At 39.1% G+C, this 13,563-nt stretch overlaps 1 protein-coding gene across 3 annotated transcripts in view; it reads left to right on the top strand.

The window, feature by feature from the left end:
• The window catches only part of NALCN (sodium leak channel, non-selective), a 290,181-nt gene that overhangs the window by 23,543 nt on the left and 253,075 nt on the right, over positions 1 to 13,563 (top strand). For all 3 annotated transcript variants that reach the window (XM_028112068.2, XM_028112069.1, XM_028112067.1), the window contains exon 5: positions 16 to 144. In XM_028112068.2, coding sequence (XP_027967869.1) covers positions 16 to 144 — 129 coding nt within the window. The remainder of the gene's footprint in view (positions 1 to 15; positions 145 to 13,563) is intronic.

Genomic DNA, 13,563 nt, shown 5'->3' with positions numbered 1-13,563 from the left:
TTTTTTCCCCTCTAGGCGATCGGGAGAACAAATATGGAGCGTTTCAATTTTCCTACTTTTCTTTCTGCTTCTTTATGGAATTTTAGGAGTTCAGATGTTTGGAACATTTACCTATCACTGTGTGGTAAATGACACGAAACCAGGGTAAGTTTATCTACTAACTGCGTTTTAATCTAGGTGATAAACAAGAAAGTTTCTGCAATTCTTATGAGTAAACTCTATGTCTAAGTTGAGCAAAAAAAGTCTTTATGTACTTTGTTCTATATTCTCTGTTTCCTCAAAGTTTTCTTGTCTGATTTTTAAAGACAAGTATTCAAGACAAGCCAGACTGAAAAACGTTTACCCCGTGGGAAAGTAGACTAAGCAAATTCAAAGTGTGCATTTGGAGATTTTCCTCAGTGTGACAGAATGAGGGGTGTGCTACCATAATACCATCTGAGTATTTTCATTTCTTATTTAAATAAGATGGAAATGAGAAATGGTGTAACTACTTGGAAAAACAGTTAGGCAGTTTCTTAGAAAGTTAAACAGACACCTACCATATATCCCGTTCATTCCGTTCCAGATATCTAACCAGGGGAAATGAAAACATATGTCTGTAAAATAGACTTATACATAGTGATTGTATTTGTAATAGCCCAGACTGCTAACAACCCAAATCTCCACCAACACGTAAATGAATAAACTAATTGTGATATATCCATATGATGAATACTGTTTAGCAATTAAAAAAAAAGTATGAGAAATTGATAAATACAGCATCTTGGATGAATCTCAAAATAATTATGCTGAGCAAAATGAAGCCAGATGAAAAAGATTACATATTCTGTGATTCCATGCATACAAAATTCTAGAAAATGCAAGCTTATCTGTGACAACAAAAAGGAAATCAGTGACTGCCTGGGAGTAAGGTTAGGGATAAGAATAAGGAGTTACCAAGGGGCATTAGGAAACCTTTGGGGTTGGGGCACCTGGGTGGCTCAGTCGATTAAGCGTCTGCCTCAAGCTGTACAATTTAATATGTGCAATTTATTGTATGTCAGGTATATCTTATGAAAACAGTTTAGAAATGCTCTGGTGTAAAGTGGAAAGCTAAGTTTCTTCATATGGTTAGACAGCTGGTCCAGCACGATTTATTGTGTGCTGGGCTCAGTGAATTTAATGCTACTTTTCTCATTTACCAATTCCCAGTCTGTATTTGGGTTTGTACCTACGGTCTCTGTTGTGCTTAATTGATCTATTGGACTATCTCTTCACCCATATTACACTCTGGACTTTGTCTAGATGATAACATGGCTGTATGTATGGGGTCACTTTCTAGCTTCCTGCCTTATGTATACTCTGGACCCTGTTTTCTGCCTCTTGTGGGTATTAACACCCAAGCTCTTAGCCACTGGACACTTAGCCCCCATCCATACCACGATTTTGTCAATTCATGGACTTCCCTCTATTTTTAGTTCCCTCTTACCTTTTGATCTTTTGGGACATATTTTTTCTTTCTTGTAAGCCCAGATATGCATTTTTAAATGTTACCATTTATCCAGTAGATCTAGCTGTTTGTAATGGGAAGAGTTGAATTTAATATAGCCCAGTTTGCCAGACCTAGCCCTCTGGCACTCCTAGCTAATCCCCCCCCCCCTCGCCGCCGCCCCCATTTTTCTCATTACACTGTGAAGTCCTTGAGGACACAAAGGACAAGCGTGGAGAAGACTCCTTTTAGGGCCAGTACCTAGTATTCTAGCATAGAGTAAGTACTTAGTAACTATCTGTTGAAGGCATGGTGAACAATACATTATATTTAGACAGAGAATAATAACATTGTGACAAATTGATACAGAAGAGGAAATTAAAAAAAAACAACAAAGGGAGAAAAGCAAGCTGTTAAATGGGACAAAGGAGAAAGGGTTAAAAAATAAGAAAGCACTGCTATGAGTGGAAAGAAGTGAGGTAGCACACACTCAGGGTAGGGACGTTGGAGGAAGAGAAGAGGTGAGTAAGGGGGTAGCCTGTGTGGGTGCGGGAAGAGACACGTGTGGAAGAAAACCTGTAGGTAGTTTTTGTTTTTGTTTTTTTAAGTGTATGTAGGCTGTAAAATCTGTCTAGATTGTTCCATGAATGAATATGGAGGTGGTAAAAAGATATGGTGTGGGTGGGAAACAATAGAAGAGAGGCAAAGAACAGAGGAAGCTTCCACATAAGAAAGCTGCTGTGTTCTAATAGCTGCGAGCACAGGAAGCTGATTTAAAGTTTCCATTTTATTAAAAATCAAGTCGGGATGTGTGAGAATTGTAAAGCTTGTTAGAATTGTAAAACTAGCTAGATGATCAGGCATCCTGCTGGCAAACTTAACTTTGACACATAAAGTACAATGCAAACGGAGAAGAGGTAGAGGAGTGCCTCTGACCTCAGGGCCCTTGCATCACTTCAGAAACTGCTCTTTGCCATCTCCTCACCGTACCCAGTACTAGGACATGAATGGCTTTGAAAAAAATACTAAAAGCCTTTTGTATTCTGAATATTAGCTCCAGCTCATTACTTTATCCTAAAAATGGAGTTCTCTATGAAGAATTACATACGTTTTGGCAGAATTTTCAGTTACTCTAGACATAGCAGTTATGGGGGAATGTCTGCATTTTCTCTTTCCCATATTTATAAAATCTGCCCATTAGCTTTATGAACATGCACATGTATTTTGCCTTCCTTTTCTGTGACAATTACTCTTTGAGAAGAAAATAGGTAGATAGCTGCAGAGCAATACTGTTGCTCATAATAACAATTTTCATAAGTTTGATGATTCATTTCAAAGACCAATGCTTTATACCATTTTTCTTTTAATTTTCAGTTCAGCATTAACTGAATTTTAACATCTTACCCAGAAGCAGAAAAATTGTTGATGCCGTTTTACCATTAGTTCCAGCCAGACTTTAATGTATTTTTAGAGACTTAAAAACCGCCTGAAGTCAAAATAAAATGCGTAAAAATCCCAATTAAAAAAAAAAAACTCCAACCTTTTTGTTTCCTTTGGTTGCTTCTGAACTAGGAGTTTCTCATAAATATCTCTGAGTCGGAGATTAAGCTACAGTATGATGGCTGTGTTTCCAGTGATTGGTGTTGCCAGTCGCTGTCATGACCTCGTTTCTCTTAATTGTTATCCTTTACAATCGTCCGATTTCTGCTTAATTGATTTTCATGCACTATAGCCTGATAATGGGAGAGCTTGCAGGCAGAGCTGTGTCTGCTCAGGAACCTGTATATCCCACGTTTCAAGGCTGATCTCTGGAATTGATTGTGTATAATCTGTGAGGCAAACAGGATAAATAAGGAAGCAACTCAAAACACACAGTTTTGCTTTTAGATAGAGCTGATTTCTTTTAAAGCAGAGAAAAGGGGGTCTTCCCTTTGTCCTCCGTAGCATTACTCGTAAAGCTTTAGATTCTTCTCTGATAATGAATGGAGACCCAAGGCAATTATGGGACGAGGAATGCTATTTGACTAAGCAAAGCAGTTCATATCCTAAAGAAATTTAGAAGAGCAGTGGCCTCTGGCAGAAACAGGTGTTGCAAAATGCCAAATCTACCGGAAGCTACAAGATGAACGTGTGAAAATGACTGGTAGGTGAAATAGAAGAGTTGAAGGCTTATCTGCCACCTTATTACCATTCCCGAGAAAGGAACGAAATTTAGTCCTAGCTTAGTATCAAATAATGAAATCTTCCCAAGAGTGAGATAATTAGAAAAACTCTAAAGTAAGCAAATGTAAATATTAAGTATATACAAGTTTTCTCTAAGGAGAACAGGGTTCCATCAGGAGTTCAAGTAAATGCTTATAATGGCTGAGCCATTAGGTTTGAGACGTGGAGGTGGGGGGGCCACACGTCACAGATGCTCGGGACAATCCTCGTAGGTCCTTTCTGTGGCAGAGTAATTACTAACAGCTTTCTTTTCCATCTCAGGGGAGTTCCCGGATGGTCACCCCACCCGGGGCAGCTTGTAGGACTCGGTGGTGTTTTATAAAATATCACTAACACTTAGCCTAGAGACAACATAGAGTTGGATTTGGGTTATAGCTTTCTCTTGCTGGTCCTAAATAATATTTAAGTTTATCCTTTAGGGTCCTTGGAAAATAAATGAATTATTGGCTTATACATCCTGTTCAAAAAATAATGAAGTTTTTTTTTTTTTAATGGGAAGGTCAGAAGAATTAAAAATAGAAATGCAGTGGAACTTAAAATATTAATTTCTAATTTCTATGGACTTTGTCAGGAGGGAATTTTGTAGAATATGTAGAATCATAACTGCCTCAAATTCATGCAAAGGTCTTTGAATTCTTCTTGATTTATATTTAAACTTCTTTTGAAGGATGAAGACAGACTGCTACATTTAACTTACTGGATTCCTGCAGAGATGTCTGCTGGGTGGGAGATAGAAGAACAAATTTGGTTAAATGCATATTGGAAAGCTCCTCTTTAAAATATTTAAATAAGAAATGAAAATACTCTGATGGGTGCATATAGATTTCTAACTAAATTAATAGCAACATTTGTGGAGCACCTATTATACTTCATATATTTTGCTTCTATAACTAATTTTTAGAGCAACCTGAAAGCAGTTATTTCCCCCATTTTGCAGATGAAGACACAGTCCCAAAGAAATTAAATAATATGTTCATCTGGTAAGTGAGAGCACCAGGATTTGAACTCAGGTCTGACTTCCCAGCCCATGCTTGATCTGTCATTTGAGCAACTTCTACCATATTATAAGCCCACATTTGTAAACCTATATGCACATTAGATCCACGTCCATATGCATAAGCTCTTTATATGGCATAGAGAAAATGAAAGTCCATATGACATCCAGTTTCTTTCCATCCCGGTGTAGACGTTATGTTCCAGGGGATTCTGCCCCATCCAAATCTATAAAATAGTGGCATGCAATATATTTGTATCACTCTATATATCTCTTTTAAAACTGTTGTGCATATCCATCTCAAGGATATGGCCCACCTGAGCCACCAGTTAAACCAACCTTTCATATGTTACAAATTTTTTTAAAAAATTAAATATAAGAAAATATTTCAGAATAAACTGAATTCCCATATGAAAATTAATACCAAAATGATTTTCACCAGAATAGAAAAAACATTTCTGCATCTTTAGCATAAAAAAAAAGGAAAACCCTACACTTTGAAAAAGGGTCTAAAAGAAATTGGGTAATTTCTTTCGATCAATTACAATATAGCACCTCTTTTGACCTTCCCAAAAAGAAGAGAATGTAATAACATAGGTTATAAAACTCTTACTTACTATTAGCGGTAAATAACTTTTACTGTACAATTGATATCTGGGTTTTTTTTTTTCTCATTTAATACCCACAACAACCTGTTAACGTCATAATCTATTGTTAAACTCTACATTACAGCCAGGAGATTGAGGCTTAGTGAGGTTAAGTAAGCTATCCAAGATGAAACAGTGTGTAAGTGGCAGAAGCAGGGTTGAAACCCAGTTCTCCCTGACACGATTTCTATGCCTTTCAATATTCGACTGTACCTTGGTCGGTATGTGAGATGATCTTCAACACATGTGTGTCCAAAATATGTGAGTACAATATTTAGTTTCCCTTTGGTTACAAGGAGCACATGCTTAGGAGACAGGCTCTGCACGGGGTGGATGAGTACATGGTTAAGGTGGCTTGTATTAGGACTGAATTCTGCCGTGAGGTCCTGGGACTCTTGATCATATTATATGAACGGGAAATGAGGAGCCCTGACAATTCAGTCCCTCGCAAATAGCATTCACTGTAGTTGCCTGTGTAGAAATCATACCTCGCCTCAGGTTCAACCAGACCAGCCTGCTTTCCCTCCGATAGAAACCGTAGTCACCATGCAGTGACCATAACAGCACGAGCAGTACATTTGGGGAATTCATTTCCAGGACGAGATCTCTCTGATAGAGAAAATCACCCGGCAAGCTTTGTAAAAATACAAACTCCAAGCCGCACCCTTAGATTCATATTTATAGCAGGGCTAAGATTCTCAGAATCGGTTGGGTTAGAAATCAGTGTTAGTTTTACATTAAAACTCCCAAAGATGTGTTGTAGAGTAGAACACAAATTTTGCATGGCTTCTTCAAAGATAAAAGCTGGAGTCTTCAAAGAAGTGCTAAGCTTTCAGCTGCTACACCCCCACTGCGGGGAGCTTGACTTCCCTGTTCCCTGAAGGCTGGTTCCTTAGAAATGTCTATAAAGCACCAGAGGTTATCAGAGCCTCTCATCATTCTTCCAGAGAAGCAGGTTGTCGGTGTGTGTCCTGGGATCACAGGGCAGTCATCTCAATTTTACTGATTCAGTGACTTCTACCTTTTTTAGGTCTAGCAACTGAACTGGGCAGGTGTACTGTGTGGTTGAGGGCACCTGGGGATTGGGGCTCTGGCACGTTCCACATCCTTCCCTGATCTTCACTTTTAAGGTAGCTACATGTTCTTAGCACCAGTGAGCCCTGACATCATTTGACCCAAAAGGAATGAACCCCAACCATACAACTCAGCCACACCACAGCCAGTAAACATGAATATATTTGGAGCTCCTCTTATGTATAAGGCAGTTTGTATTCCTAATTGCTAATTCATAATGTGATCTCATAGATTGGACATGATGGTCCTCATGAAAGAGAAGAGGAAAGAACTCCTTGCCACACATTAATTAATTGGCAAAATCACCAACTGAAAATCTGTAATCTTGGCCCCAGATTCTGGTGGCCATTTTCCACCATGCCAACTGACTCCTTCCAGATAACTTCTCATCCTGGATCTTGTAGTTTCTCAAGGAAAGGGAAAAGAGTTACTGCTTGAGGAGACCTTGGCCTAGATTCACAATGTCAAGGGTGGTAGACTTTGTCTTATGACCTCAAAACAGTTGTCACATTTCCAGTTTGGAGCTAATCAGTGCAAGCTCTGTGTCCTGATACTTTACTTTTCTGATACTCTTTGAATACATTCATATACCTCTCCTTGCCTAATCCTTGCTCAGATGCCAGTTTCTAGGCATATCTGGTCCCTTATCCATATTGGTGAAGTAGTGACCAATATAATTAAGGGAGTAAAGTCGGAGAAGATACATAATTAAAAGAACTATTCAGATACAACAAGGTACGATGACAATTTGAAATACTTGCTTTCAAAAGAAAATCATGTTTTGTCATTTAAATTACATACATTATTTGAAAAAATCTTTAATTTTACCATTTTGTTGCATGATGAATTCGGTTCTTTATGGTATGGCTTTGTCCATCTAGCCATTCAGGAATGGATTAAGGCATGGAAAATCATATTATGATACTCTCAGCTTAACAATAAGGGGAAATTTATTCCCTAAATTTTTAGAAAATGTACCAGATTTCCTTGTTTATAAAAAGTGGTGTGATGTCAATATTACTTCCTGCCGCAGACTATTTGTCTTGTTTGTGGTCCCTCTAAAAGTCCCGGAGAGCAATTAAAAGTTCTCAAAAATCAATAAGTAGTCTCTTCTCTGCAAATTCCAGGGTGTGGTGAGTGTTCCAAAGCATCCAGCATTAGCAGTAGCCAGGCCAGTTCATAAGAGCTTTTAATTAATCCTGAAAGCGGAGGCCAAATAGGAATGAAAACAAAGCCAGATGATTCTCTGGAATGAACCCAAAAGGCGGGTAGCAGCCAGAGCAGGTTCGTTGTCAGCACAGGGAAGGGACCACATCTAAATGCAAGAAAGTGAGCCTTATTTTTCTGGCTGCCACTAGGAATGAGGCGAGCCAGGCCCTAAGGTATCAAAGGGCACATTCACTATCCTCCCAGATGCAAAGGCTCTGTGTGTGTGTGTGTGTGTGTGTGTGTGTGTGTGTGTGTGTGTGTGTGTGTGAGATTCACTCCATGGGTTTAACTAAAGTGTGTTCTATTTATGACTTCTCCCTAGAACATACAGTATAAATAGAAGAGAAACCTATTGATGGCAATAAATAACAAACTGATCTTAGGCGTACGGTGTTATCTGTTGCCTATGGATTTGCTGTGCTGCCTACCTCCTTCTTTGCACCACTAACAATTTCCTCGTGGAGTGCAAACTTCAGAAATACCTTTGGTGTAGCTGAGCCTCTGTGAATATTTTTTTTTACAACAAATGGACCAGATTTGGCTACAAGACCGCAGTGTTTTTCTGTTTATGTTCAGTTCTTCAAGGGAAAAAAGAAAAATATAAACAAAAACCTGTATCTATATCTATCTATAAATTCCCATGATAGGTATATTTTGTGAAAATCTTGCAAATAAGTAATGATCTCTTTTGTAAATTAGTGTGTTTGACCTTTTTGGCCATTCTCACAAATGAGGGACAGATTGTAGTCAGCTCGAAGTATATCAGACATACTATGTCAGTTGGGGGAAGCACAGATTTTTGTCCTTTTCCCCAATATGCCAATTTCTGAGAATGTAGTTTACAAATTGTTTGGTATGGTAACACGTGCTTGTTTATAAGCCCCTGAGAGAAAGCTGTGAGCAGCTACACCCTACCAATAAAAGGGTAAAAACGTTCTCTTCCTCCCCCTGTGATTTCTTGTTCTCTGTCTCCTATGCACACACAGGCTCTGGCATTTACACTTTCCAGGATGTCAGGGGGTGTGTCTGCCCTAGATCTCGTGTCTGTCGATCCTTTAGTGGTCGCCCCAAGCAACGACCCCATTGGGAGGTCTTCCTAGTGCTCACCATCGACCACCTACACTCATGATGTTTCTGCTTGGTGCTCCTGTAGCGCTAAGAGCCGATACCTGGCTCTCAAAGCATTCATCATGCTCTACTGTGGTGATTACTTTTCTAGGTAGTAAAGCCTTTGATCTGGAAATACCTTCTTAGTCGTCTCCATTCCTAGCGTGTTGTGTGGCATAGACTGGGCCTTTCAAATTTAATCATTTTGAATGAATGGATGGACAAATGAAATTAAGTGACCCTACCAAGAATATGGGAAGAACAATCTCTGAAAAGTGGTTAAGTAATGATAACCATAGTTATGTTCATAAGTGACAGTCATTACAAAAGGCCAGCACTAAATGTGTTGCAGCAGTGACAGCAGTTTGATACTGGTAGAGTGAGATGACATTGTGAGTAATGAAGAGAGCAATTTAACACAATGTCTTGAGCTATTGCATTTGGCATTGGTGAGTCCTGTGGAGAGATGAGAACAGAACACAGTGGGCACATGGTTTGCTCTAATTATCACCTTTCTTTTAAAAATATGAAAGTATGATGGGGTCGTTGTGGGAATTGTTTTTTAATAATAGCTAAGAAGTTTCTCATCTTACAGATAAGGAAACTGAGGCTCAGATGGTCAAAGTGAATTGCCCAAGGTAATTAAGTTGGTTAATCATTGAACTGAGATGATAATCCTTGTGTTCTGATATAAAGCTCAATCAGTGCTCTTTACTATCAGGAGTAATGATTAACTTAAATTCATACAACTCTTAAGTACTGAGGTGTTGTTTGGGGCTGTTATAAACAATATTAGCAACAAGTTGAGAACATATTTTCTTAGATCTCAAACCCCTACGTAATGTTATTTGTAAATACGATATTTTAAGAATTAAAAAATAATTAAAAAAATAAGAGTGAATCTCACACACACACACACACACACACACACACACACACACACACACACACAGAGCCTTTGCATCTGGGAGGATAGTGAATGTGTCCTTTGATACCTTAGGGCCTGGCTCGCCTCAGGTCACTCACCTGAGTGGCTCCGTCGGTTAAGCGTCCAACTCTTCATTTTGGCTCAGGTCATGATCTCAGGGTCATGAGATCAAGCCCTGAGTCAGGCTCTACACTCAGCTGGGAGCCTGCTTAAGATTCTCTCTCTATCTACCCCTCTCCACCTTCCCACTCTCTCTAAAAAACAAAACAAAAACAAAAAAACAAACCCAAAAACAGAAAACCATATGCCAGGCAGATAATTAATGTCTTTTGAAAAATAATTTTCTCCAAGGGATTCCAGTATTCATTTTGAGACATGGAAACTACTAAAGCCAAGACTTCAAAAAATGGTAATTCCATGCCAGTTTTTAGATATCACACTTAAAAATTGCATAAAAACAACAGGATCCAATTGTTGAAGGATTTTTTCTGTAGTTACTTTATAAGCAAACAAATAAACAAGCACATAAATAGATTTGCCATAGATTTCAATAATGGTGGAAAGACACATTCCTTCAGTTAGCCAAAAAATAATGATGACGGCATCTACTATGTATTAGTCAAGGTTCTTCAGAGAAACAGAACCAATAGGATGTGTATATAGGAAGCAATGAGATTCACTTTATTTATTTATTTATTTTTATTTTTTAAAGATTTTATTTATTTGAGAGAGAGGGAGAGAGAGAGAATCTCCAGCAGACTTCACACCGAGCACAGAGCCTGCTGTGGGGCTCTCAATCCCAGGACTCCAAAATCATGACTGAGCCAAAACCAAGAGTGAGATACTCAACCGAATGAGCCACCCAAGCACCCTAGTAGAATTCATTTTCAAGTATTGGCTCATGTGATTGTGAGGACTAGCAAGACCAAAATCTTCAGAGCAGGCCAGCAAGCTGGAAATTTCAGAATGAGCTGTTGTTGCAGTCTTGAATCCAAAGGTACTTTGGAGGGTTCTTTTCAGAAGATGTCAGTATTTTTTCTGAAGGTCTTCAATTGATTAGATGACGCCCAGTCACATTATGTAATCTGCTTTACTCACAATCTACTGATTTAAATGTTAATCATATCGAAAAAATTACCTTCATAGCAACATTTACATGGTGCTTGACCAAACAACTGGGCACCATAATCTAGCCAAATTCACTCATAAATTTAACTATCACAGACTATGTGTTAGGGACTATAAGGAATTGCAGGCTACACTGGGGAATAGTTGAGTTTGGAAGACATCCAATGAACAGTTGACCACTCAAACATGAATTAGACACTTCCCAAGTGCCTGAAATGTCAAGTGTGGGTATTTGGAGAAATTATAGCAGAGAAGCCTAACCCAGCCTGAGGGACTTGGAGGGGCTCCCCTAAGAAAGTGACATGTAGACTGGAGGCCTGAAAGCTGAAAGATGGGTTAACCAAGCAAAGATGGGAGGAGAAATTTCTAAGCAGAGGAAAAAGTCCTGAGGTAGAAGGAGCATACCAAAAGCTGGGAGAGGCCACCATGGTTGGATACCAGGACACTTGAAAGGGGAAGAGCCAGATCCTTTAGGATCTTATGGATGAGATTTGCCACAGACGGACCTCAGGTAAGACTGAGATTATGAAAAGTCTCTCTTAATGCTCTGTGGCTAATGGATCAGAAGGGCTAAGAGTGGCTGCAGGATGACCAGTTAGGGGACGAGATAGTGGTGCAGGTGGAGGTGGAGATGGTGAGAGCTGAATGAGCTCAAAAGATATTTTGGAATATATTTAGGGACACATGACGTCTAGTTATGGAAGTTGAGGGAGAAGTAGGTATCAAGGAGATTCCACAATCTCAAGCCTGCTCAGTACTTTGGATGAAGGTCTCATGGTGCTGCTTGTTATGAAGAAATGTTGGTGAAGGAGTCTGTGTTCAGTAAGGGGTGTAGAGTTGGAGGCACTTGGGGTGTAGCCAGGTGGAGACATCTACTAGGTAGTTGGACACGTAACTCTGAGACTCTAAAAGACACCTAGGATGAGAGAGAATTGAAACTATGGAGATGGATTTGTCTGCATAGAGAGAGAGTATCATGAAAGAGGAGGCTAAGGACCAAGCTCAGAGTAACTCAGGCCTGAGGGCCAGTTACAGGAGGAGAAGATGGAAAAGGAGAATGATCTGAGAAACAGGGACGAAACTAGCATCTTCCAAGCCAGCAACACTGCCTCTCTCTCTCTCTCCCTAACCACAACTGGGAAAGGTTTTCTGTTTTTACGGACTTGTGTGATTAGGTTGGGCCCACCCAGATAAACCAGGATAATCACTCAAGACTTTTAGCCTTGTTCACATCTATAACCTTAATTCCATTTGCCATGTAACATAACATCTTCAAGTGTTCCAGAGATTAGTATGTGGATATCTTTAGGGGGCCATTTTTCCGCCTACCACCAAAACAACTATGTGGAATGCTGCTCAGAAGTCGCAGAAGATAAAAACTGAAAGTGTTCCAGTTGGTTGGGGCACGTGGAAATAAACTAGAGCAAATTCAGTAGATGGGAGATCATGAAAATGGGCTAAAAATTAAATCAGAGGGATTAGAAGTAGATAATTTTTTTCAAGAAATCCGACTGTGAGTAAGGAATGCAGGTCTTGAAACCCACTTAAGCATGAGTGAGTATTTATTAGGACTGGAAGAATCATTGTCTATATTTAGAGTTTGGCTGTTGGTTAGCAAGAATTCTACCCTCCCTAATTCCAGAGAGCCTCTTGTATTCTATCATGAATATCTGAGGGAAGATGAACAAGGAAATAATTAACGTTAACAAAAATAAAACCTAGAAGATACTTGTTAACTGTGACAACGAAACTAAGATAAATAACAAATATACATTCTGAAACTCCTGATGTTTATTTCCACTTTTCAAAGGAGTAATCATCATGTGGTTTTAGATACATGAGTTCCAGGGCAATTAATCATCTAATAAATGTGTCTCTAACAAGCATTTGCTAATAGCTTGATGTTGGCAAAAATAATATGTTTCAAATCTGCTGCCTCTGAAGCCAAAAGATTTCAGCATAATATCTGTGCTGGTAAAGGTTGTGCTTAAAATGAAAGTCAGTGTTAATATGAAAGAAACAAATAATAAGTCAAATTAAAAAAGGAAAAAATACTCTAATACTTATAAACCGGTGAAAGCATTATCATAATAGTTAACAATTATTGAGTGATTGACTAATTGTCAGTGCTATTTTGGGAGTTGTACATTAGCTCATTTAATCATTAAGACACTCCTACTACAAGTAGGTAAAAAGGCTATCCCCATTTTAGAAATGTGGAAACTGAGGCAGCACACACCAGGACTAGAGTTCCAATCTAAGCAGTCTACAAATTTCGAGATACCAACAGCAATCAGTAACACTCTGCTGAGTACCCCATTTTAAGTACCGTACAGACCTAAGTCACTAACAGGTTTGCCAGAGTCCTGAGAGAGAGGCATTTCCCTGCCATCACCTGAGGAAGAAACCGAGGCACAGATAGGGGAGGCCACACATGCAGTAAAGGCTAAGCTAGCATTCACATCCAGCAGACTGGCTCTGGAGTCCAGTCTCCTACCCAAATAGCTGAAAGGTGATGTTTTTTGAACTTCTTCATGGAGACAGTGCTTTCTTAACCATTGCTGCTTTTGTCTTCTTAAAGTCTTAAAAATGAAAAAAAAATTAATTTCGATGGGCTTCCCTCTCTGAAGTTCACCTTCACCTTTCTTAAGAATTGGGTGATCTATAAAGTTTCTTTCAGCTGCATAATCCCGTGAACAAAATGCTGTCGGTATCATGTGCCTGAATTCCTTCTGTTCTTCTGACAAGTCTTTATTGTTGTGTTTTTACGTGTGTTTTAATTGTA

Source organism: Eumetopias jubatus, unplaced genomic scaffold (assembly GCF_037043125.1).
Source record: "Eumetopias jubatus isolate StellerSeaLion01/CBP00866 unplaced genomic scaffold, mEumJub1_p1.0 scaffold_3, whole genome shotgun sequence".
Taxonomy (NCBI): Eukaryota; Metazoa; Chordata; class Mammalia; order Carnivora; family Otariidae; genus Eumetopias; species Eumetopias jubatus.
This window is presented reverse-complemented; position numbering and strand designations above follow the sequence as displayed.